General features: G+C 35.7%; 4 protein-coding genes across 5 annotated transcripts; 2 read left to right on the top strand and 2 right to left on the bottom strand.

The window, feature by feature from the left end:
- Positions 1-106: 106 nt before the first annotated feature.
- Positions 107-4,576, bottom strand: LOC17877631 (splicing factor 3B subunit 2). The gene is made up of 16 exons (XM_023779050.1): positions 4,325-4,576; positions 3,946-4,197; positions 3,780-3,842; positions 3,561-3,668; positions 3,012-3,089; positions 2,538-2,630; positions 2,370-2,456; positions 2,170-2,271; positions 1,975-2,094; positions 1,821-1,883; positions 1,522-1,664; positions 1,347-1,428; positions 1,129-1,233; positions 727-818; positions 566-635; positions 107-470 (listed from the first exon to the last, which is right to left on the bottom strand). The coding sequence occupies exons 1-16, from the start codon at positions 4,544-4,546 to the stop codon at positions 396-398; spliced, it is 1,755 nt and encodes a 584-aa protein (XP_023634818.1). The 5' UTR covers positions 4,547-4,576; the 3' UTR covers positions 107-395.
- A 1,508-nt stretch (positions 4,577-6,084) lies between these two features.
- LOC17878460 (RNA polymerase II C-terminal domain phosphatase-like 1) lies at positions 6,085-12,579 on the top strand. Of its 2 annotated transcripts, XM_023778065.1 has the most exons (18): positions 6,085-6,465; positions 6,555-6,904; positions 7,205-7,681; positions 7,900-8,110; positions 8,193-8,350; positions 8,660-8,727; positions 8,836-8,941; positions 9,086-9,166; positions 9,306-9,914; positions 10,019-10,082; positions 10,164-10,294; positions 10,369-10,422; positions 10,586-10,682; positions 11,132-11,346; positions 11,447-11,533; positions 11,721-11,786; positions 11,861-11,934; positions 12,024-12,579. In XM_023778065.1, exons 2-18 carry the CDS (start codon positions 6,575-6,577, stop codon positions 12,109-12,111), a joined length of 2,916 nt encoding a protein of 971 aa, XP_023633833.1. In that variant the 5' UTR covers positions 6,085-6,465; positions 6,555-6,574; the 3' UTR covers positions 12,112-12,579. The 2 variants fall into 2 exon arrangements, with proteins under 2 accessions (XP_023633833.1, XP_006283078.1); XM_006283016.2 differs by having other exon boundaries at positions 6,085-6,904.
- An 826-nt stretch (positions 12,580-13,405) lies between these two features.
- LOC17877821 (protein NRT1/ PTR FAMILY 7.2) lies at positions 13,406-15,861 on the bottom strand. The gene is made up of 4 exons (XM_006283334.2): positions 15,503-15,861; positions 15,193-15,410; positions 14,551-15,104; positions 13,406-14,458 (listed from the first exon to the last, which is right to left on the bottom strand). Exons 1-4 carry the CDS (start codon positions 15,618-15,620, stop codon positions 13,588-13,590), a joined length of 1,761 nt encoding a protein of 586 aa, XP_006283396.1. The 5' UTR covers positions 15,621-15,861; the 3' UTR covers positions 13,406-13,587.
- A 7,762-nt stretch (positions 15,862-23,623) lies between these two features.
- Positions 23,624-25,415, top strand: LOC17880948 (gibberellin 3-beta-dioxygenase 3). Its single transcript, XM_006285033.2, has 3 exons — positions 23,624-24,099; positions 24,428-24,687; positions 25,036-25,415. The coding sequence occupies exons 1-3, from the start codon at positions 23,624-23,626 to the stop codon at positions 25,359-25,361; spliced, it is 1,062 nt and encodes a 353-aa protein (XP_006285095.1). The 3' UTR covers positions 25,362-25,415.

The raw sequence follows: 25,415 nt of genomic DNA, 5'->3' as shown, positions 1-25,415 counted from the left end.
CTCTTTCCCAAAATTTGGAATTGTGACTGAAGGTAGGATTATATCAAGAATTGATGGCTCAGGAGTTGGGCAAATGTTTACTCTTTACTGAAGAAGACACGAGAAATTAAGGAGCTAAGTTCAAACATCTGAGACCAAGTTTACGAAACAAAGCCTTTTTTTTTTCCTTTTTTTCTTCCAGGTTTTTGGTTTTTCAGGCTTTGAAACTTCAAATCCCCAAAACACGTTTTACTTCAGCCTTCAGATTACATAGTAATAGAACAGCATTACTACTAAAACTCGAGATCTCTGACTCAAAAGACTCAAAATGTAGAACATGAATCTCTCTTTCTCTCTATCTCGCATGTCTATAATCCAGAATCCTTTCGTCTCTTCCATAGATCTCCTTGCTACCCTCAGAATTTGAAATCTTTCTTCTTCTTCCCTTCCTTGTCATGCATTTTCCTCTTCCTACTATTCTGCTGCACATGCTGTTAACCAACCAGGTATAAAAAAGCTTAATCATCCGCATTCATAATAATAGTTTTTTCAAATATATATAGAGGAAGAGAGAAAGAGTCATTACCTCGACGACCATGTCACTCAAGTCCACTGGCTTATTGCGCAATTTCTCTTCTTCTCTTGCCTCCTCATACCTTCAAAAAAAAGTCAATCGTGGAGTTTAGAACTATATATTTGTTTTGTCTTATGAATTCATGTACAATTAACAAATGTGTTGCTACTTACTTGGCAGGTAAAACATTTTCCATAGCATCCAGCTCCTCTGGCTGTAAACTGACATCCACTCTGTCTGTCTTTTGCCCTCTCAGCAAATCAACCTGCTCAAATTCAAACACAAATGCATATATATTCGCCACTTGTCATAACGCAAAGAGCAGACTGAGATGTTACGACCAAAGCTTACGAGAAGCTACCTTAACTGAATCTCTATACGCAACTATCATTAACAATTCCTAAGCTACTGCGAATCAGCGTTTCTCAAGAACACATGGGACTCTGGAGTATAATTACTAACACGACCCATTTTGACCAAACTACCTTTTTAACTAACAATGAAATTATGCCATCTACCACAATCTACACATTCCTTTCTAAACACATTTGGTAATATAACAACAGATTGCTCACCCTTTTGGCTCCAGTCTTGTCTTGAGTACCAGTCTTAATAACATATGTGTGAGTGGTTCCCAGCACTGTTCCAGCAGCAACACCCTCTGACTTTTCTTCGAGAACCTTCACAATATACATTTAAAATACAACAACAGTTAAGTGCAGCAATGGTGAAATATTACTTGACATCAATTATTAGAAAAGGAGCGTTAGATTATCAGAATTAGGTTTCGTACCTGGTATAGAGGCCTATCGGGTTCCTTTCTCTGATCCTTACGAAGTTCAATCGCATCCGGTGTCTCTATACCAGTAGGAGTGCTGAAAAGAAGGGAACAAATACAAATCAGTAACATGATAAGCAAACAAATCAAATAAACCTCATCAATGTAAATCGCCTAGGCAATACAATACCTTGACAATGTATCAACAGATTCAGTGCCGTCTTCTAAGTCCTCCTCATCCATCTCCTCTTCTTGTTCCTCCTCTTCCTCCTCCTCTTCTTCTTCCTCTTCCTCTAAATCACCCCAGTGCTTGCTCTTATCAATAGGCTCCTCCTAAAATAATGATAAAAGAATAACCAGTCATTTTTAATGATCTCTAGATATTCAACAGGAACATTATACATTGTAGTTAGTATTCACTAGTAACCACACCAACTATCCTTTTAAAGGTAAATTTTTATAACAGAACTCTGAGATGAAAACAATTACCTCATAGTTAGGCTGATCTTGTTGCAGGACACCAAAGACATCTCCATACAATGGACGCCCAGTCTATATAACACAAACGATAAGAAGAAATGAGTAAAAATAAAACATGTCACAGAAAATAGTTGAAAAGAAGAATGTAGATCAAATTGCTTACTTCATCAACCGGAGGTTTTCCCCAGCCGCCAGGATGATAACCAAAGCTAGCTCCCAGTGGAATAGGAGCATTCAAACCAGGAATTTTCAGATGTGGGTAAGAAGGAGGAGGACCATATCTCTGTTAAAGAAGAATTTAAGGTGAACAATTCAACTTCAATCAGAATAATTAAAAAGATAAGTCAAGGTAACTCACCTGCATATTAATTAGCCATGGGGGTGGAGCGCCTTCAGGCATACCAAGAGCTTCTTTTAAGTCATGTGATAAAAGCCCTGGTTTCATCTCCCTCAGTTTAACCTATTTCCCAAACGTTTGTAATTAGATTCAGGTACACAAAGGATAAAACCAAGTAATGTAATAATATATAAAGATGTAAAACATGTCACAAGGAGTACCTCAAATTCTTTCCCTTCAAAATACAAATCACCTAGAGCTGACAGCTTAGGCTTTGTTTGGTATTTGAAGAATGCATCATGGAGGACCTAAGAAAGAAAGGTACATTTTCACTTATCAGTTATAGAACAAAAATCATTACATAATCACCACAAAACAAAGATTCAAACCTGGTAGTCAATGTCCATCTTTCCCATCTTTGGCTGCATTCGCTCCCGTTGCTTTTGCTTCAACTTTTTACCATCTTCTTTCTCAATGTAAGCCTGCACAAAAACCACACCAAGAATTAGCTGACTAGTAGAAACATTTAGCTACTTACACCTAGACTGATCCAACTAAAATTGACAAAGAATAGCTTAAATTTGAAGCAGATTTAAAGCAGATACAGTGTATGCCTAAGACAGAAAAGAAAGAGAATCAGTCTAAAGCACACAAGCAGTGGCCATCTAATCCAGAAATCTACTGATACTAGGAAAATAAGCTTTGGTCCTATGGAAAATCGAAGTTGAAATGTGCAAAAATTCTAATGATGGCATTTCTCTTCATACACAATTAGTATATATTTTCATAACACTAAACGACTTCTGACAGAAAAATGTGAGAGCGAATAGAAAAGAAACACCATGGGTTCCAAGACAAGATACCTGTCTAATTTTCTCAATTCCGGTTGCAGCAATGAAATCAGGAAGATGAAATGGCTGCTTCTCAATACCACGCTTACCCTGCAAAAATGAAACCCCGCTGAGATGTCACCAACTTAAGAAAGAAAGGAGCAAGCAATAAATAACTGTAACAAGGAAACTTGGCAGAATCCTAGGATGCTACAAATCCAAGAGAATCTAAGCAAAAGCACAAAATTACAGTATGTGAATGGAATATATCCCACCCAGCTGATACATTAAACACTTTTCCTAGAAAAGCATCAAACATCTCCAAACTAAGCACCACAGATTTCATATATAAACAAAAATAATAATAATAAGAGTCCTCTCCGGTTACACCTACAAGTCCAGGCTCCATGGTTATCACAGACGTTCTCCTGCAAGAAGCATATATAGGTATAAGGAAACTTAATTGACATGGTTATCACAAACGTTCTATCCCTCTTGATATAATTCCCCTATGTGCCACACCCACAAATCACAGAAACATATATAGTTAACTACACTACCATTACTCAAATTATCACAAACCTGCAAATATTTTCTCTTCTGGGACCAATGTCTTGGAACAGGAACTGTATTCCGATAGGACTTCAAAAACACCAACAGCTTTGGATCTGCTGAAGTAGCGTCCCAGACCTGAAAATATTAAACAGAAATAATGAATAACATATAAAGAGTCACACAACGAGTTGAAGCTTTAGATACCCATATTTTGGAAATCTTTGAGCCAAAGAAAAGCATTCATACCTCAACAACATCAGGCCTAGCAGAAACCTGCTTCAGCTCAGCAATCTTCATCCTCCGTTGAAGCTGAGAAAACAGAGATTCAGAATTTTTAGAATTAGAAAAATGTGGTATACCAAGCTTAAAACAAGAAACTAACTAGAGGTAAATACTCAGGTTTGAGATGGACCTTTTTCTTCTTATTAGAGATGCCTTTCTCTTTGAGCTGGTTATCCTGCTCTTCCTCGTCTGAGTCTGAGTCTGAGTTAACCTTCTTCTTTACATCTTCTTTCTCTTCAGACTCATCCTTCTTACCATCTTCCTCAGAGGCAATAGGTTCCCGGAAGTTGAACTTCTCAAAGATTTCCTTAAACTCATCGTTAAAACCATCTTCAAAGTCAGCCTTCTCTGGAACATACTCTATCACAATCTCCTCAGAAACCTAACAACAAAACGAAGATCAGAAATCATCAACAAAAGACAAAATACAAACACAAACCCTAAAAATATAACCCTAGAAAATCTCAAATAACATAAATAAAATGAGAAAAACATAACACAAAGCTAACCTGTTTCTGCGGATCCGCATTCTCCTTAGTATCAGTAGCAGCCGAAACGTCCTTTTCATCTACATCAGCCTGAGATGCTTTATTGTTCTTCTTCTGCTTCCGTCTACGGCGGCGACGGTCACTCTCGCGAGATTTCTTCGAGGAAGCGGTGGTGTTTCCGTTGGAGACATCGCCGTTTGAAACGACGCTATTTTCGTGTGCGACAGTTGAATCGGCGGTCATATTCGGCGAAGTCTCGGACTCGACGGGAAAGTGAGTTACAGAAGAGAAGAAGAAAACAAGGAAATCGAGAGGATATATATGAACGGAGTCGGTTTGCTGAAATTACCTCTCAATTCTATTTCCGGTTCTGCCAATAGGCCCATCCATGTGGGAGATGAATATCTCAACCAATAGGCCCAATACAAAGGGTTTAAGCCCATTATAAATATTCTCTTATAGGTTTGGCGCCAAGTGTGTATTGATGTTAAGTTCGCCGATAGATATGCTGCATAGGTGTTCCTCGTTTTTCTCATGATGCACCGAAGCTAACTCTGAGATGGATTCAAATCCCATTTAAGATCTTTCTCCATTCTTCAATTTTGTTTTCTCGTGCTTTGTTAGAATCCCACAATTGAAAATTTAAAGGGACCAACACTTATATATAAGATACACAAACTAAACTTATTATCAATCGGTGAATAAAAGTATTTCACCGCCACAAACACTAGTTTGATATGGTTCATAGTTCATCACTTAGATATATTTACCATTTATGATTAATCTTGATAAAAAAAATTGTTGACTAATTATGGTTTTAAACTAGTCCTTTGTGATGTTTTTTTTTTCAGTTTTATAAAGTCAACATTGACCAAAAGAATTTCAGTATTAATTTAGGTTATACATTAAATTTCAAAATTTTCAATTATAGAAATTTAATTTTACTTATTTTGAGCAATTGCACTGTTTCTCAAAAATTTATAGAAGAATTGGACCCACCTCAAATTGTAATAGCATATTTTGTAATCATCTATTATATTAATAGTAGGGTTGGTGGTCTCTAATTTCCTACAAATTTTGGTGTTTTATTGGTTTACTATTGTAAAAACAATGAGTTTTAAACATGACTTTCTATGTAAGATACCATTATTAGTCATATTTTAAATATCATAAATATGAATTTTGTTTTCAAAAATTAAGAAAAAAATTATGGAACGGATATATTTAAAGTAATTGAATAAATTTTAAATAATATATAGAAATTTAGTTTACCGAAATGTATCATGAAAAAACAAAATAAAATGCAGTTTTATATACTAAACCATACTTTTTATTAAAAATGCATTCTTCACGCTTGGGGTATGTAAGTGGTCACAACCATATGAGAAAGCAAAAAAAATATATATATATATGAGAAAGCATCATAGCTTCTGAGAACTAAAAATAAATATCTTGTGGTATATGAAATCTTGGACACAGTAAAAAAACTAAACATGGGATCAGAAACGAGTACATCATCATAGATTCACACGACACAAGTAGGGTATGAGTGGAAAAAAATACCAGAATTTGACAGGTTTTGAGTTGATACAAAAACAAACTATTTCAGGCTATTTTATTTATTTATTAACTTGTAAAAATAGTATTAAATGTTTTTTGGGAAATAAAAGAATGGTTAAAAAAAAATTGAAAGGGGGGGGGGGGGGGGGGGGGGGGGTGTGTTGCCCTTTAAAACCCAAAGACCAAGGCTTTGATGCCGTATTCACAATCTTGACTCTTGGTTATTCTGGATCTAGGGTTTCTCTCGATTTTTAGAACGCAGCAAAAGCCACACAAAAAAAAAAAAAAAAAAAACCTTAATAAACTTTTCCCAGATACATCAAAATCATCACCAACGAAGGAAGAAGAATTAGGAGTTTTTTTTGTTTGTGTTTGTGTGTGGAATCATCATCGGTATTTTACAGATCTATCTATATATTCAAAGGGAACAATATCTAAAGAACAAACACTAAATTTTCATCCTTTCTCTTACCCATTTATCAAAATCTCCTCTTTTTTTTGTGTCCTTTGATTCTTGCTAAGAAAAAAACTCGGATCCAATTTCAAAAACTAGTGTGGACTGGTGATCAATCATTCAAAATCAGGCCAAGGGACAAGAAAAAGTAAAGATTTTTGATGAACCAATTTTGAGATGAGACAATAGACATCCATTGATCTGTAAACTTTCTGACACGGACTTGCTTTAAACCAGGGAGAAGGAGAAGGATAAGTATGTATGGTAATAATAGAGTAGAAGTGTTCATTGAAGATGGGAGGGTTGGGGAAATGGAGATATACCCTTCTAGGGACTTGCAACTGCAGCAGCACCACCAAGAAGATGATGTCATGAAGCAGAAGAAGAAGAAACAGAGGGAAGTAATGGAGGAAGCCAGGATGGGAATCAGAATAAGCCACTTTTCTAAATCTAGCGAGAGATGTCCTCCTCTTGCAGTACTTACGACAATTTCATCATGTGGCCTATGTTTCAAATTGGAAGCTTCAGCTTCTCCCCTTCAGGAGTCACTAAGTCATTTCTACTCGTCTTGTCTCAAGGACAACAAGGTATACTATACCTTATGGAACCTTCTAGACTTAGATTTTATCAACTAAAACTTAAAAGCACTAATGAAAACTGGGATTTTGGATCATTATTTAACTTTCTTAATGTGAGAGCTGCATCAAGTCTGAGGCTTTAGAAATCTTTCCCAGCTAGTAGAGTGGGGGTTTGATCCTTGTGTGGCTTAAATGCTTTCATGTTTACTAAGAATATGCAGGCGTAATTGACTGAATTAATTTGCTTCCAGCTTTACGAGATTGCATATGAGCTATGTTACATATTGACCTGATTTTTGGTTCTTGCAGACGGCAGTAATGCTCATGGGTGAAGAAGAGCTCCATTTGGTTGCCATGTACTCAGAAAATATCAACAATGACCGTCCTTGTTTTTGGGCATTTATTGTTGCTCCTGGAATTTACGATTCCTGTCTTCTCATGTTGAATCTTAGATGTCTGGGTATTGTCTTTGACCTTGATGAAACCCTTGTAGTGGCGAATACCATGCGAACATTTGAGGATAAGATTGACGGGTTGCAGCGGAGAATAAACATTGAGATAGACCCTCAACGCCTTGCCATTATGGTGGCTGAGATGAAGCGTTATCAAGATGATCAAAATCTATTGAAGCAATATGTTGACAGTGACCAGGTTGTTGAAAACGGGGAGGTGCTGAAGGTGCAATCTGAAGTTGTTCCTGCCTTGTCTAACAACCATCAGCCTCTTGTTCGTCCTCTGATAAGGTTGCAAGAGAAGAACATTATATTGACTCGCATTAATCCGATGGTATGCAAGTCTTGAAGTTAGTATATGTTTGTTAGTTTCTGTTTCCGGTATACCTATATGTTTATGCATACCACACTTTTAAAAGACAATTAAGTAGTGGTGTGCTTTGTGGATGATATCCTTGAATATTTTCTTGGTCACATTGGAAAGATAGTCGTGAGCACCTATAATTTTCTGATTTCCTGTGGCTGAATCTCGATTCCTGTATTTATGCACAGAACCGTGATACAAGTGTTCTTGTGAGAATGAGGCCTTCATGGGAGGAACTTCGAAGCTATTTGACAGCAAAGGGGCGCAAGCGTTTTGAAGTATATGTTTGCACGATGGCTGAAAGAGATTACGCCTTAGAGATGTGGAGGCTCCTTGACCCAGAAGGGAATTTGATCAACACAAATAACTTGCTAGCTCGCATTGTTTGTGTGAAATCTGGTATACTATTTGGTAACTTATATCTGCTTATTTTTCATCATGGTCTTATTACTTCTTACAAGCTTGTAATTAACCACCACAGGTTTCAAAAAGTCACTGTTCAATGTGTTTCTTGACGGAACCTGCCATCCGAAGATGGCACTGGTAATTGATGATCGGCTTAAAGTTTGGGATGAGAAGGATCAGCCGAGGGTGCATGTAGTTCCTGCATTCGCTCCCTATTATTCGCCTCAAGCTGAAGTAAGTATAACTTTTACTTGGTTGAAATTGGTTATTAAAAATTAACTTGTTTGAAATTGGTTTGAAAATTTCAGGAGCATGTGAATATGATAAGAATATTTGTATTCAAAGAATCACACGTCATATAAAATGAAACAAATCAAAACCTTATAAGACCTTAGAACACCCTAACCCATAGGCTAGCTTTTGTGGTGATGTCTACGCAATGGTCCTTGTGGGCCTGGTTTGGGCACAATTTCTATCAGAAGCAATAGTCCTCAATTTTCTTAACTGAATGGTGTTACATATAGCTATTTTCCTTTTCTGTAGGCCGCTGCAACACCAGTACTATGCGTTGCCAGAAACGTTGCTTGTGGTGTCAGAGGTGGATTTTTCAGGTAAGATCTCAAATCTGATAGTAGATGTTTGTTACCTTGCATCTCTATCATCAAGAGTGCTTCCGTAGTACCTACTGACGGGGAAATGGTATTTAAACTTGTTTGCAGGGATTTCGATGATTGTTTGCTACCAAGAATTGCTGAAATATCTTATGAGAATGATGCTGAGGACATTCCTTCTCCGCCTGATGTCAGCCATTATTTAGTGTCGGAGGTTAGTCATGATACTTGTTAGTGATTGCGAGATTTCTTTAGGTCTCTTCTAGGCATTCTGGGAGCTTGTGTCATTTTTATGCGACAATATAGATATATTCTCTCTCCAAACTGCTTCCCAGTAGCTCATTTTCTTTCAATACAGGACGATACATCTTTAAATGCGAGCAAAGATCCACTTTCCTTTGACGGAATGGCTGATGCGGAAGTTGAGAGAAGACTGAAGGTGATTAAATTTTGAGGCTCCCTTGTTAGAGAGTTACTGTGGTGATCCCAATAAGGATGTCAACTCCAGTTAACATGTCTTCTGGTTTGATGTTTTCTGCCCTATCATGAAAATTAATACATGTTTCCCTTTTATTCAGGAGGCAATTTCTGCTTCTTCAGTTGTCCTTCCGACGCCAAATATAGATCCAAGGGTAGCTGCTCCCGTTCAGTATCCCATGGCTTCTGTTTCTGTTTCTGCTTCTTCTGTTTCAGTACCAGTACCAGTACCAGTCGTGCAACAAGCACCACAACCATCAGCTATGGCCTTTCCAAGTATTCCGTTTCAACAACCAACATCAGTAGCTAAACACTTGGTTCCTGTAGAACCAAGCTTGCAAAGTTCTCCTGCTAGAGAGGAAGGTGAGGTACCTGAATCAGAGTTAGATCCAGATACTAGGAGGAGGCTCCTCATATTGCAGCATGGACAAGATACTAGGGATCCTGCTCCAAGTGAAACTCCATTTCCTCAGAGACCTCCAGTTCAAGCTCCACCCCCACATGTGCAACCAAGAAATGGTTGGTTTCCTGTTGAGGAGGAGATGGATCCAGCTCAAATCCATCGAGCAGTCTCCAAAGAATATCCATTGGATTCTGAAATGATTCTTATGGACAAGCATAGGCCTCGCCATCCATCATATTTTTCTAAGATTGACAATTCAACTCAATCTGACAGGATGCTTCATGAGAATCGCAGGCCGCCGAAGGAGGTACCACTAATCTTATTTGACCTATGATTCATCAGTTGTCAATTTTTTTGGTCTTTTTGTACTGCTAATTATGTTGTTTGGTGCTCACTGTCATATATTTATAGTCGCTCCGGAGAGATGAACAATTACGGTCAAACAACAATCTGCCTGGCTCTCATCCTTTCTATGGTACGCCATCAAAGTTATTTCTTCTTGTATCATTTTGTTTATTATAATTTACTGACTGAGGAATTGGGATGGACTCTAAAGGGGAGGAGGCGTCTTGGAGTCAATCTTCTTCTAGGAACAGTGATCTTGACTTCCTACCTGAACGAAGTGTCTCAGCAACAGAGACTTCTGCTGATGTTTTACATGGAATTGCTATCAAATGTGGTACCAAGGTATGTGAATATCATCATGATTACCATTGATTCCATACATGAGTTGATGTGTTATATATTCTATGACATTGTAGGTGGAGTACAAACCAAGTTTGGTTGCTAGTACAGATTTGCGGTTCTCTGTTGAGGTACATATATCTCTTAGACTTATCTGCTTGAAAATACTCTTGCCTATTGTTTGCTGGGAGTAATTTCGGTGGAACCTTGTGCTCTTTGAGATTCTCTGTTCCCTTGGTGAGTTACCTTTCTTGATTGTGTCAACTGTACACTAAATCTATGTTTTCTTTGCAGGCTTGGTTTTCTGGTGAAAAAATTGGAGAAGGGATTGGCAAATCGAGACGAGAAGCCCTGCACAAGGCTGCTGAAGTTTCCATACAGAACTTAGCTGGTAAGACATTCTCACTCATGATATACACGTGTTTTAAACTTTGTCTGCAGGAATACTGGAATACTATTTGAGATATATATTGTTTGGTTCTGCAACATTGGGTGCATGTTATTTGTTTTAGTTGCTAAACTACACCTTCACATTGTTGATAGCTATTCTAGGGTGTAGATCTCTTTCAACCAATCTGTTTAGTCTGTAGAAAACCCACGCCTACTACTCATAGTAGAGGTCAAAGTTGTTAATAGACCTATTATAGCTTCCTGTTAGTCCTCGTAAAGAAGTATGAGAACTGCCACCACAGTCGGTCGTGTGTCAGTATGTTAGAACTTAAATATATTAGAAAACTGTGGGTCCCTTCCCTTTAGCCAGGTTTAATATCAGTTGGATTCATTCACATTGTTCTTGGGATATGTGTTTGTTTGTTTCCTGAATTTCTTCTTTTTCTGCAGATGTATATATGCATGCAAATGGTAACCCAGGGCCTAGCCACAGAGATGCTAACCCCTTCACCAATGGAAATGTGATTATGGGAAATGCAAATGCGCTTGATAATCAGCCATTTGCTAGAGATGAAACAGCGATGCCAGTTCCTTCTAGACCTACAGATCCGAGATTAGAAAGTTCTATGAGGCACACTGGCTCCATTACTGCGCTTAGGGAATTGGTATGTATCTCCTTAATCTGGCTGCTGTTGGTTGATAAGGTTGCTTTCTCACTTCCGCATATTATTTTTCTCACGATTTATTTCCTGAACCAAACTCTAGTGTGCATCGGAGGGTTTTGAGATGGCTTTTCAATCTCAGCGTCCACTTTCATCTGACATGGTCCACAGAGATGAATTACATGCTCAGGTTCGCACCCATAAAGATTAGAACACAAAAGGGTTAAAGTGTTAAATTCTGAACAGCATTTAATAAAAGAAAAAAAAAAGATTCATGACATGTTCTTCAAGGCCATCAGTATATTCCATATCTGTTCATTTGGTTTGAGATATCTACACTGCAGACCCCTCTTGATTCTCTTTGTAATATATTGCAGGTTGAAATAGATGGGCGTGTTCTAGGGGAAGGAGTTGGATCGACATGGGATGAAGCTAGAATGCAGGTAACTCAACTAAATTCTTGCTTCAAAATTATTCTGATTCCATATTTCCCCTTCTCTGATGTTCTTACCTTTAGGCTGCTGAGAGAGCACTGTGTAGTGTGAGATCAATGCTTGATCAACCTTTGCATAAGCGACAAGGATCTCCACGGTTTGTTCTTTATTATGTCTATGATTTCCGAAAATATATATATGTGTTAGTTGATATTTATTACAACTGGTTTTCGTGTTGATGTGTAGATCATTTGCCGGGATGCCAAACAAGCGTCTAAAGCCAGACTTTCAACGGTCTCTGCAACGAATGCCATCTTCAGGAAGATACTCTTAAACATAGAACCATGTGAAGAACAAAACACATTCTCTTCCTACGTCAATTACATTCTCTTGGTAAAAACAGCTACCAAGACGAATTCTTTGCCAAGTTCCTTTCTTCATAAAATGATGACCAGATAGAGAGAACTGGCTCTGTTGTTTCTCTTGTTGTAACGCCAGCTGGGGCTGGATCACGATTTTGTATGTCATTGTTACTCTTGAGTGATAGCAACAGCTCGAGGGACCACAGAGAAAAAGACCTAAGCATGAACGTTAGGCTTGCTCTCAGGATGTTAGTTACTCAGTACAAATCAGGAAAGTTGGTTAATAGTTCTCATAAAGCTTTCTCTGCAGTTTTACAGTTAACTGTTTGCACTGAGACATTAAGTTCTTGATTTATTAATAGTGTAATTTTTACTGTGCTGTTGTTAACTATTTAGTTTGACTGATTCAAAGTTTATGAGAAAAAGATTTGCTTGCTATAACTGTGAGTGGAATCAACTTATCTTTATTATAGAAACATCAACGAAATTTTGCACAAAAGTAGCCAAAAAAGCACAAAGTCTCTAGGTTCTTACATCGAGGATATTGAAATACGCTTTATTTGGCTTCTTCTAACGGATTGGTTTGATGGATGGAGTTCTTGGTGGTGTTTCCTATGTGGGTAATCCACGTTTACAATAGTGGCTTAAATTTAAAATCCCTTCCCCTCCATGGAACTAGGTTGTCTGGTTTGGTGACGCGTACGTGTGGACGTCGATGGTGTTTGTTTTGAGCTTCAAAGTGATTACGGCTATATTGCAATGACGCTTGTTTGTGTTTTTGTGTGTATTCCTCTGAGACAGGCCTCTGCACTTGCAAGAAGCTTCATTGCCCACATTACTTCACAGGCGTCAGTCCTCCTATGAGTCTGCATGGGGTGCTTTATTTATCTCCGTTTGGTATTGATGGTCTTGACTCTTGATGTGCCCCCAAGAGCACTTTATAGCTCATGATTTCTACGGTGAATCCAATCTATGTCGGGTTATACCTTTCCCCGACCATAATCCGAATCACAACCTAGACTTCAAAAGAGCCTTGACTACATCCACTGGATTTTTCATGTATATTAAAACATTCGATCACAAAGTTTTGAAGGTTTGGAGGTTGTTGAACAACGATGATGATGATGATGATGAATATAGCTTTTTCTGCAGTTTCACATTTAACTGTGTTCTTTTGCACTGAGACATTTATTATTAGTATTGTAATATTTACAGTGCTGTTGTTAATTGTTTAATTTAACTGATTCAAAGTTTATGAGAAAAAGATTGCTGTAACTGTGAGTGGAATCAACTTGTCTTTATTTTCGAAACAATCAACAAAATTTTGCACAATAGTAGCCAAAAAAGCACAACAAGACCAGTTTATGTTACAGAACAAGCTCAGCTTTGAACATTACTGTAAAAAGCTTCACAGCATATAACACACACAAAAACTCTCTAGCTCTGACTCAGACTTCCTCATCTTCAGTCATGGACTCGGAGAAGCTTGCTTCAGACTTGATATACTTGTACCATTTCGCACAAATCAGGTAAACCACAAAATCAGCTGCGGTTAAACCAGCTAAGAGGAAGTAGAATCTCTCCAAGTGTCCTTTGTTGAGATTTTCAGGAATCCAGCCAGGAAACTTATCTGTTGTAGAGATCTTCATGACAATGGAAACTAACAAACTGCTTACATAGTTTCCTAGAGATATTGAAGCCATACATAGCGCGCTTGCAAAGCTCTTTAGCCCAGTTGGAGCTTGGCTGTTGAAGAACTCGAGTTGACCAACGTACATGAACACTTCTGATGCACCTATCAACATGTACTGAGGTACTTGCCAGAATATGCTCAAAGAGCTCGAGCCTGAAGAACTTCCCTGTTCCTTATTTTTCAGTCTGTATATCTCTACGATTCCCGCTGAAATCATCGCCATTATCGCAATCACGAGACCAATCCCCATTCTCTGAAGCTCAGTGAGACCTTTGTTAGGTTCTGTTTTGTTAAGTCTAGCAAAGAGCGGATCTAGAAACCGCCTGTAAGCGAAAATGAAGAAGGCCACGCTGAGAATGTCGAAACTAGACATGCTTGAAGCTGGGATCCGGAAGTTTTTGATGTTTGTCTTCATCGCAGCGCCTTGCACAACGAACAGTGAAGCCATTTGAGTGAAAACCACAGAGTAGAGAATGGTGCAGAGCCAGATTGGTAAGAGTCTTAAAACACATTTCACTTCTTCAACTTGAGTCACTGAGCAGAGCCTCCACGGATCATATTTCGATCCGCTCTCCACCTTCTCAGCCTCATCATCAGGAGTAACGATCGCAGCTCTATCCAAGAATCTGTAGAAAAAAAATAGAGAGAGAGAGTTAAAAGCTGATCTTGATGATGGTTTCGGAGATTATAACAAAAATATACTTAAGCTGTTATCTACCTGAAGCCTTTGGTATGAAGAATCTTCTTATCTCCAGTTCGTTGAGTCTCAGAATCATAGAGATTTAAGTCCTCATAGTTTACACCAATCTTAGCCTTTCTTGTTGCAGCAACCAATACTTGGCAGAATCTAGACCAAGGACTCTCTCTAGGCGTAAAATGTCTGTACTTTGGCGTACCAGTCAAGAAAAGTACTAAACCTGCAAAAGCAGAGCCTGCAGACGCCCAAAACCCTAGCGGCCATTCCCCTTGATCCTCAAAATAACCCAAGACGGTATTCGACAAGAGCGAACCAAGATTCAGAGCTAAATAGAAGTAACTGAAAAACGCAACTTTGGCGTATCCTTCAACTGAATCCTCTGCATCAAACTGGTCAGCTCCAAACGTAGCTATGTTGGGCTGATAACCACCGTACCCTAACGCGATCAGATACACCGATAGATAAAATATAACCGTCTTGACCGTAGAGTGAGGCTTACACGGCGAATCCTCAACTCCACAACCACTTGGTTCAAGCAACAACGCACCGGTAGATAAAGATAACATCACCAATCCCTATAAACCAATTAAAACATTGTTAACTTATGACTCAAGAAATAAAACCCTAAGAAACAAGGAACAGAGTAGTGGTGAAGAGACTTACTGCAACGAAACTTGCTTGAAAGATTGCACAAGTCTTGTAACGTCCCCAATAAGAGTCACTGAGGAAAGCACCGAGAAGAGAGAAGATATAAACAGTTCCTGTCCATTTACTAACATTATTGGCAGCTTCCGCATTGTCTTGTCCCATCACTCTCGTCAGAAACAGAACCAAATTGACTCCGACACCGAAGAAGGCAAGCGTCGCAAGCCCTTGATTCACTAAATGAATCGGAATAAAGAACAAATCTTTAGCGTCTAAAACACAAACACTTTTATAAAGAATAAGAAGAGTTGCTGTAAAGATGATGTACCTAGAATGAGAATAGCAGTGAGCCATTTGCCAGTATTAGCTCGGATAGCTGGATTGCCGTGACGATCAACGCTTCCGTCTTGAGTGCAAACCTCAAATTGTCTAACTTTTTGATCCATGGATTTAGATTTCGTGTAGAGAGAGATAAATTCAAAAAGATTTTGCTTATATCTTCTTGATCCTCAAAGATTTTTATGATATGCAGCAGAGTCCGTCCGGTTAAAAGAGTAAACCGGTGATTGGAGGAGAAAAGGAGTGACCTATTGAATCAACGAGGAGCCAAAGCAAAAACGGAACACAAGAATCGAGAAGAAGAAGATATTTATATTTTTGAGATTTTAGAAGGAGGAGTTGTGTGTGTGTGTGATAAAAGTGTGAAGAAGAGAGTTTATATTTATAGAGCTCAGAAGTTGTGTGCGAGTCAGAGAGACTCAGAAGAGAACCTTTCTTTGACGTCTCTTTCTTTCTCAGGTTTTTAATTTTAATTCTTTTCTAATTAGAATTTTTTTTTAAAACGGCTGCTATAATATATACATTCGGTGGATTTTCTCAACAGACTTTGAAACTAATTATGGTAATTTTAAATTATTTATATAAGCAATTGATAAGTGATAAATCTGAATGATAATTATGAATAATTGTTTTAAAATAATTATGCAAATTATAATTCAACAATAACCGGTTAATGAAAAAAAATATTGTTCAGAAATATAATAGGAATTTAAACTAAATTTCTAAATTAATTAATTTTAAAATCACTATTTTTTTTACAGAAATAGTAAAGTTATAGTATAAACTAAAACTTATACAGAAAATATTTTAAAAATAGAATCCCTAAAATCAATGAAGAAAGAAAAAACACCTGGTTAAAGGCAAGCCAAGCTAATGTGTGACCAGTTACACCTGGAAGGCTGCTGGAAGAGACTGATTAAATCAAAAAACGTGATTGCAAAAAAAAAAAATCATATATAAGTAGAAAAGAGTAAAAAACCAAAACCAAAACTAGAAAATAAAAATAAAAAGAAAAAGAAAAAGGAAGAGGGGCAAAAGTAAAAAAGTGAGTTGCCCACTAAAACAGGATTTGGTGTCTCAATCAAGCACGCTACGCTCGTGTGTGTTGTAGCTAAGCTGTCTTCGATTGCGACTATTCTCACCTTCCTATTAAGTTCTTTCCTTTTTAATCCCAAAGTTTAACTATTGTATATGTACTTAATTTTAGTCCCAAATTTTCTATTATAAGCCTTTATATTCTTTTTTTTCTTATTTAATTCAATAGATCGATATGTTTATATTTTCAAACATTGAATTATATATTTATTTTCATATTTTGATGGATAAACTCAAGCAAACATGTTTTGGTATTTTGGTGTAATCAAAACTTTTATACAACCATATATATATATATATATATATATATATATTTTTCTTTTTTTTCTTTTACATCTTATACGATGAATGTCTAGATTCATTGAAACTACGACTTTCAGCGTTTGGATATAAAGAAATTTAGACTTAATTTATCTTAATACATTTGTCTAAATTATTTCATTTCAGACGAAATTTGTTACATTGTAATGACTTTAAAAAGATAACCCGAACAAAAACATAACCAAAAATGACGTCCTAAAATTCAATATTTATACGTCTTTACTAAATTAACCGTTAGGAACAAATTTACGTTTCAATACTAAATGTTAAACAATACTAGTAGAGTAGTTTGTTTAGAAATATATACGTTGATTTAGGTAAGCAAACACTTAAACCAAAAAACGTTGATTTAGGTTTTCACGTAATATGGCAGTTGAAGTGTTAATATCGGTTGAGTAAAATCCTATTTGCCCACGACAATTATCAAGCAATACGAAAATTCTTATATATATGTGTGTGTGTTGCATAAATCAAATCCAGTACCTTATTATATAATAGGAACCTAATTCATAGAGAATTTGGATTCAACCTTAATGAACGTCTCTTCTCAATAGACTTTTTAATTAAAACCCTAAGTCTTTTTACTCTCTCATGCATGATTACTTCGTTCCATGAGATCTTTAGATTCTCGATCGATGATGTAATCTAATTTACTTGGTTAATCGTATTTTTAAATATATAAAGAAAGAGACTAATTCGAAGAAATGTAAATGATCACGTATAGTACTATGTAATGTGAATACACACTATATGCGGAAAGCGTAACTAGACTGATATTTTCTTTTTATATATAATTTACGGCTAACCCTTTTACATATAAACGAATACATTATACACTTCAACACGGATCCAACCAATCCAAATCGTAAACTTTTTCCCTACTACACCACCACTAAGTAAATTTTCTATAGAAAATCATATTATATAATAGTATCATAAGTAGAAGAACAGATTATTACTTAAAAGTTAATTAGCAAGAATAATAATAAGTTATTGATCATGGAGATCCGACGATGCCTTGTAAACAAACAAAACACGATATTAAGGAACACGTAATTAATTAGTAATGATGATTTTTGGTTTTTAATCTCCGCCTGTTTTTGAGCAGACAAATAAAAGAGAAAACTCAAAAGAAACACGCTAAAAGGTTTCTCACGAAATTAACGTGGACCATAAGACAAATGCCATACCACCAACTTCTACATACGACGACAAAAATATATACAAATAATTAATTATAATTTCGTGAAAAAGACTAACAAAGTAACAACAAGTGACATTTTTTTGAGGAAAAAAATTATATAATTTAAGGTATGATAATTAAGTAAGCAGCCAATATGCAAATTGAGAGAGTTCAAGTTGCCACTTGAAGGATGTTGTCGTCTGCGCGCAAGCTGTTCTCCAAAATTAACGTTGAATATTTGTTTTTTCAAATTCACCCAACCAAGAAGCTTTATGTCTTCCCACGATAACGACGTTCCAAACAAAACCAAATTTTTTAAAAATAGACTATAAAAGTCTGTGGCTAAAAAGTAAAGTCAATACTAGACCAATTTTTAGAACTTTTGTGTTAACATGGCCTTTTAATTTCATAATTATTCTTAGAGAGCTTCATATCAGTATTAATTTAAACTAGTATATGATAAGCTATGCTACTAATGTATAGTTCAGAATAAATATCACTGGTACAGAGTTTAGTCCACATGTAAATGTATATTATATAGTTTTGTCCTGGCGTCATTTATATATATTTGTTACCAACTCCGATTTTGGTCGATCTTTAAAAAAAGAAGAAATCTTTTGGTACTTAGTGATCGGCTACTACGTGGAAACTGCGAGAACGATAAGAACAAAAAAACTGACGAAAGACAAAAGAGTGCACAGCTTTGACTTTGATTCCACACAACTCAAAAACTTATTAATTTGCTTGCATATGCTATTTGGCGTCTCGCCTAACAGCTCTTTTAAAATAAGTCATTGATGTGTGATTAGTTATTAAACCACGGGATTAAGACAAAGCTCTTAGGGTCAATATATTATAAGCGCTATCAATTATCTATTCGCTTATCAACTTTATCATTATATAAATCCCAATTTGCTTAATGCTGTCAAGCAAACTAATCAAGTTGCTTATCATTTATTAATTTAATTTAATTTTCTTAATTGAATCAATAGTTAATTTCCACATTATTTGAATATTTTTGTAGTTAAATATCACACTATAGTGACATCGCCAGTGAGTTCATCAGAAGTTCATCTACTTAGAATATCCTTGGGATATTAGGTAGACACATATATATATATATATCAAAACTTGAGGTATATTTATGATATTTATTTGAATAAGACCACATGTTTGTGAAGAACTTGTAATGTAACTATATATTGTTAAAGGGCTAATAATAATTAATCAGATATGAAGACGACTTACAAAACGCATAAATATACATCTAAACGAGCACAACAACATATAATTGTAACGTAAATATCTATAACGGTTAAAGTGCCTACATAATATCGAAGTAAAATAAATTTTGAGGTTGCTCTATTTTGTGGAAAAAAATTAAAATTGATCAAATAAGAAAAGTCTTTCTTCCCAACAACCTGGAGACTAGACTGTATGAGTATAAAAATCTAATGATGCATGATATATGTGAAAGCTTATATATCAAACAAAAGAACGAGTTGTTGTGGTTATCAAATACTAATTCGAGCTACAAATTAAGAAAGTACTACTTGTTCTATATTTAAACAAACACACTGCACGTACGTATGCACACACATACATATATTATCTTTTTGTAGTTTCTCAAGTCAGTAGATAATTATTATTTTTTATAGATTTCAAAGATAAGAAGAAGAAGAAATAAATGAAAATTTTGGCATGACGTTGACCTCATAATGAAGTCTTGATTATTTTTTGTTTTTGATTCGGTGAGTTAATGTTTATACATATATAGAATCGTGAGCCCAAAATTACAAGCAGAACTAATAACAAAAGCATCCATAGAGTAAATATAGGAAAAATAATATAGTTTTGTTTATCAAAAAAAAAAAAGGAAAAAGGAAATAATCTTAAACTTTTTGATACATGGAAATAATACAAGGACATACTACTAATAAAGTTATTTCGTAAGCTTTGTGTAAAAGCTACAAATTCTTTAGTTTTGAATATGAAAATATACCATGTTGTTGACATATTAATCTTTTATATATATATATAAAAAAAAAAGATAACATTTGTTAACTTTGAACAACTTGGAGATTAGCTGGAATGGAGAATACAAAAGGATCAAATGATCTACTGACTACTGTATAAAAAGAAATCGACGTCCTTGTGCTTATCATCAACATGAGAGCTTATAATCTTCCACCTCATACATTTTGATCCACGTAATATAAAAATACATTCACTTGCTCATTCTTTAAACACAAGAATACACCGCTGAACATGTTTTCTTCATTTGATCTGTAGTTTCTGAAGTCATAAAGGATAAGAAGAAGAGTTGACAAGAAGAAAAAGGATAAGAAGAAGAAAGAAATAAAATGACAAAAAAATGGCTGAGGTTAGATTATTGACTTCAGTGTAACATTGGTTGGGTGAATGAATTTATTTATTAGACTTACGTATATATATATATCATCGAGGGAGAGACTCGATGGCTTATATATCTGATAACTTTCTAAATAGAGAGACGACAAAAAAAATGTCTATATATGTAAGTCAATATTATTATAAGCACAATGAAGTATCCCTACACGAATCAAACATCTTATCAAAACTTTGCCTCGGCGTTATGCAAGTTGCTATTTTTATGTTAAGTCGGAATTGTTTATTTGTTTTATAAACGTACATGTAATGTAACGTTCGGGGGAAAAAAAGTAGATTCAACTATTCAAGCACAAGTAATACACAAATTTTAAGTGCAAATAAGACGTTCGAAGTAAATTTAATTTAATTGTTACACCAGATTAAATAGGAAGACAGTACGAAAGAAATCTCATAGCCGATTAATTCACAATTTGAATCAAACTTGCTATCTTACTATTGAAGATAGTTATTGAGTCTCATGTATATATATAATAATGTTAATTTATATATTTTGTGTGTGGTAAAATGTGGTGATACGTAATACGTTTTGGATAAGAAATAAATACTTTTAACATATAAACAAGTACAGTATTACCTTGTCATCATGCGCACATGGATAGAGATAATTTATTGTTTTAATAAATAAATGGTATTGAATTGGAATCCAACACAACTAAAATATATATGACTATGAACTATGTAAGTAAATATCTTGGTTAAACAAATATTAAGCGTTTTAGATTATAGCTCATGTACGATCAGAATCGGCAAATAGAATTTTGACATATTATTTAGACGGAAATGGAGATAGAATGATCAAAATGTTGCTCGAACTTTCTATGACTAATACTAGGACTACGTACCGACACTAAACTTGCATATTTTCTAACTTGGGCTCATGGTCAAGTTTTCTCATAAATCACTGTTCCTAAATTCATCCACACATCAGATTGAGCCTATGATCATCTCTCTTTCTTTTTCTTCATCTTCTATTATTTATCGGCCCTTCTCCAAGTTATTTTTGTTGCCTCATAATGATTTAGTTAAAGCCATCTAAAGACGGACTCCGAGATATCAAATACCTAAAATATTTTGATTATAAGCCCATTCACAACAAGCCCACTAAAGAAATGTCAAGATCGCCGACAAAAGGATATGCATTGTTTATGTTATTCATAAATCATTGTATGTAGTTTTCCACATATTGTACGTCAAATGGAAATTTAATAAAATGAACCAAGTTTTTGTTTTATCTTCTTGCTATCTCACCTATCAGTCGTCTTTCTTCAGATTGAGACCGGGCTTAACTTTACAGACAGTACATTAAGTTTCAACGTCGTTTTGAGAAACAAACCACTCGCAAAAGCCATTGGATAAAACAAAGTATCTTCTGCTTTTAGCTAAACTTAACAATAAAAGTAATTAATTAAACAAGATGGCTAGCTAGAGACTAGAGAGCCTAGACCATCGAATCCCGTTTCGACGACAACTAGTTAGCTGAGTTTTCACTTCGAAAAGCCACCTCTGACAATTAAAACACAGCAGCACTCATGTCTAGCTTCTTACACGCCTAAACCCGCTTTTTTCCAACATATTACTACATACTATAACAATCTGTTGATAGAGCTGTCTAATTGTTATTTGCTCTCGGCTAGATAAAAGCTGTCACAAAGATGGAAATGTTACATGCATGACACAACAAAGATGGAAATAGCTAGTTGGGGAAAAAAGACGACAAAAAAGAGAATTAAAGAGAGGGAAAAAGGACAAAAGTGAGGCACACGTGTATGTTAGAGTTGTGTATGGTTGAATCGTAAACGAAAGCACCTGAGCTGTTTAGACAAGACTCATGGAGAGAACAACTTTTAATGCTACTCTCTTCTCTTGTATCATTCATTATTACGAACCCTATTTTCTCAATACATACACACATATACTCTTTCATATATATGGCCGCTACACTACAAAAGTCAACGTCGCATGCATGAAACACCGAAGGAGCTAAACAATGCGAACATAGCTTATGCAATAAATGTCTTATAATTATTATGAAATTGTGATACCCAAAAATATTGCCACTATTACGACTGTTTTAGAATTTGTATGTAAGCCTTTTTGAAGTAAATCTATCTTGAAACCGTCAAATGATTGGTTTTGCGACAATTTACAAGATACTCTCAATTCCATACATATCACGCCATTTAATTTAATTTGTTATTAGCTCTATAGTTGCTGCCGATATGAGTAAGCCATATAATTCGGGATGTAATTAAAATGCATTCTCTGCCTTTTGTGTTGATGGTATGGTATCTAATACCTCATGGCTTCTATGCTTCGTCGATCAATGACTTTAATAATGTGTGCATATGTAATTAATATATTGGTTTACTAATTCTGTTTTGTAATATAATAATCACCATTTGTAAGAGTAATAAACCAAATAATTAGATTTTTGTTTTCTGAAAAGAAATTGGTGTATTCAATCAAACATTTTAAGTGATTTGTGTTTATTCATCATGCATGTATTTGAAAAAGTCTAAAGGAATCCAAAAACTTGAAAACTAAAGATTTGAAAAGTTACTTTAAAATCTATTGCTATTAAAAACATTATAATGAGAGGATCGAACTTTTCATGATTTTATTAATTAAAAATATATACATTTAAAATCTCATGGTTTAAGTAGAATTTAAGAGGAACTTTTAATAAATCATAGTCACTACCTGAAAACCATCAAAATCATATTAAAATTACTCAAAACAATTTGAAATATGAGGATTGAATACATCCCCTTTAACATCTATTATTTCTATAAATACTCTACAATCTACACGATCCATAAATGTGTTGCCTGGTTATATATATGTATTTATGTACTTTCCCCAGAAGACAAATATGTCTATTTATTTTTTCAGATTTAAGAAAAAAGAGTCAAAAATCAAAATAACAGCTTTTCTCCACATAAACCCACACGTGTGTATGTATACTCAGACCTTTTTGATCGAGCTCTCTCTATATATAGTGCTAAAGGTTACAATGTTCCTCTCCATCAAATGCCTCAAAAGAAAGAAAGAAAACAAAACTAAATCCTATAAAATACAATCATGAGCTCCGTGACAGAGTCATTCAAGAACAACCCCGTGAACCGTGACCGCATCATCCCTCTAGACTTCACCAGCACCAAAACCTTACCCGACTCTCACGTCTGGTCCAAAACCGAGCCTGAGACCAAACCCAAACCCGTGAACCTACCCATCCCCGTCATCAACTTGTCCGACCCGGATCAGCATGTGTTACTAAGACAGGCGTGTGAGGAATGGGGTGTGTTTCATATCACAGACCATGGTGTCCCAGGCTATTTACTTCACAACGTCGAGTGCCAAATGAAGAGGCTCTTCTCTCTGCCCATGCATCGTAAGATCCTAGCCGTCCGATCTCCCGACGAGTCCACTGGTTACGGTGTTGTTCGGATCTCCATGTTCTATGATAAGCTCATGTGGTCTGAGGGGTTCTCCGTATTGGGTTCCTCTCTTCGGCGTCACGCTACACTCTTATGGCCCGATGATCATGCTGACTTCTGGTGAGTAGTAATCATAATATTTATCATATTTTCCTAATCAAAAAATGCGCATGACCTAGAGAATATGTGAAAATGTGTAAATGAAGACAAAAACTATATATTTATGATTTAATTTGAACGATGTCTTACCCAAATCTAACTGTATTCTATATAATATGAATATAAGTTAATATGTACAACGTGATAAGTAATTCTCTCTCTTTTTTTTTTGTAACACTTGAACTTCATTGGACTATTTAATGTGTTCTACATGGAAAATAGATATATACAAAAAAAATTATATCAAAATTTCTGAACAAATTGTTTATTCTTTGTTTGGCAAATGTAGCAATGTGATGGAAGAGTACCAGAAGGCAATGGATGATCTAAGTCTTAGACTTATAACTATGTTGATGGGCTCGTTAGGGATAACACATGAAGATTTGGGATGGCTTGTACCAGACAAAACTGGTTCTGAAACCAACTCGATCCAATCCTTTCTACAGTTGAACTCTTACCCGGTTTGCCCTGACCCTCATCTAGCCATGGGCTTAGCACCTCACACCGACTCCTCCCTACTCACCATTCTCTACCAAGGCAATATTCCAGGTTAGAGATTAATTAGGACTATATATTCACCATTTTCTTCCGTCTTTATTTCAGCCTGATCAAACCTTATTGTTAGTTTTGCTTTTTCTAACAACCACACATTCATATTTTAATGTGGTTGCCCAGTCCGTAAGAATAAGTTTACGAACGAAAATTAAGTAAATCTAGATCTAGAATTAGTACTAAATTAGTTGCCTGTTCATGTGCAAATAAGGGTAAGCAAAAAAAAAAAAAATTACAATTTCAATAATACTTACAAATGAAACCAACTTTTTTAGTGCATTGGATACGAACATTTAAATAAAAGCACTATATGTAACATATATAAATGATGGTTGCATTGGTCAGGTCTAGAGATTCAAAGTCCACAAGAAGAAGGACCGAGATGGATAGGAGTAGAGCCAATAGAAGGTAGTCTCGTTATTATAATGGGAGATTTATCGCATATCATATCCAATGGACTGTTCAGAACTACGATGCACCGTGCGGTGGTGAACAAGACTCACCACCGTGTCTCAGCCGCTTATTTCGCCGGACCACCCAAAAACCTTCAGATCGGGCCGTTGATCGGCGACAAGAACCATCCTCCTATTTACCGGCGTTTGGTATGGGAAGAGTACCTTGCAGCCAAAGCAACACACTTTAACAAAACCTTGACTTTGTTCCGTTGCTGACTTTATAATTTAACTAATTAAACTTCTATTTTAGCTAAACAATCGTATTTTTAA

This window comes from Capsella rubella, unplaced genomic scaffold, assembly GCF_000375325.1.
Source record: "Capsella rubella cultivar Monte Gargano unplaced genomic scaffold, Caprub1_0 scaffold_7, whole genome shotgun sequence".
NCBI lineage: Eukaryota > Viridiplantae > Streptophyta > Magnoliopsida > Brassicales > Brassicaceae > Capsella > Capsella rubella.
This window is presented reverse-complemented; position numbering and strand designations above follow the sequence as displayed.

Excerpts from the sequence above, each read along its gene's own strand:
- LOC17877631 (XM_023779050.1), bottom strand. The coding sequence starts at position 4,546 with ATGACCGCCGATTCAACTGTCGCACACGAAAATAGCGTCGTTTCAAAC. Across the intron at positions 4,198-4,324 it reads ATGCGGATCCGCAGAAACAG|GTTTCTGAGGAGATTGTGAT; the intron begins GTTAGCTTTGTG and ends TTTTGTTGTTAG. Across the intron at positions 3,843-3,945 it reads TCTCTAATAAGAAGAAAAAG|CTTCAACGGAGGATGAAGAT; the intron begins GTCCATCTCAAA and ends CTGTTTTCTCAG.
- LOC17878460 (XM_023778065.1), top strand. The coding sequence starts at position 6,575 with ATGTATGGTAATAATAGAGTAGAAGTGTTCATTGAAGATGGGAGGGTT. Across the intron at positions 8,351-8,659 it reads ATTATTCGCCTCAAGCTGAA|GCCGCTGCAACACCAGTACT; the intron begins GTAAGTATAACT and ends CCTTTTCTGTAG. Across the intron at positions 8,942-9,085 it reads GCCATTATTTAGTGTCGGAG|GACGATACATCTTTAAATGC; the intron begins GTTAGTCATGAT and ends CTTTCAATACAG.
- LOC17877821 (XM_006283334.2), bottom strand. The coding sequence starts at position 15,620 with ATGGATCAAAAAGTTAGACAATTTGAGGTTTGCACTCAAGACGGAAGC. Across the intron at positions 15,105-15,192 it reads TTCAAGCAAGTTTCGTTGCA|GGATTGGTGATGTTATCTTT; the intron begins GTAAGTCTCTTC and ends ATTGGTTTATAG. Across the intron at positions 14,459-14,550 it reads CTTCATACCAAAGGCTTCAG|ATTCTTGGATAGAGCTGCGA; the intron begins GTAGATAACAGC and ends TTTTTTCTACAG.
- LOC17880948 (XM_006285033.2), top strand. The coding sequence starts at position 23,624 with ATGAGCTCCGTGACAGAGTCATTCAAGAACAACCCCGTGAACCGTGAC. Across the intron at positions 24,100-24,427 it reads GATGATCATGCTGACTTCTG|CAATGTGATGGAAGAGTACC; the intron begins GTGAGTAGTAAT and ends TGGCAAATGTAG. Across the intron at positions 24,688-25,035 it reads CTACCAAGGCAATATTCCAG|GTCTAGAGATTCAAAGTCCA; the intron begins GTTAGAGATTAA and ends TGCATTGGTCAG.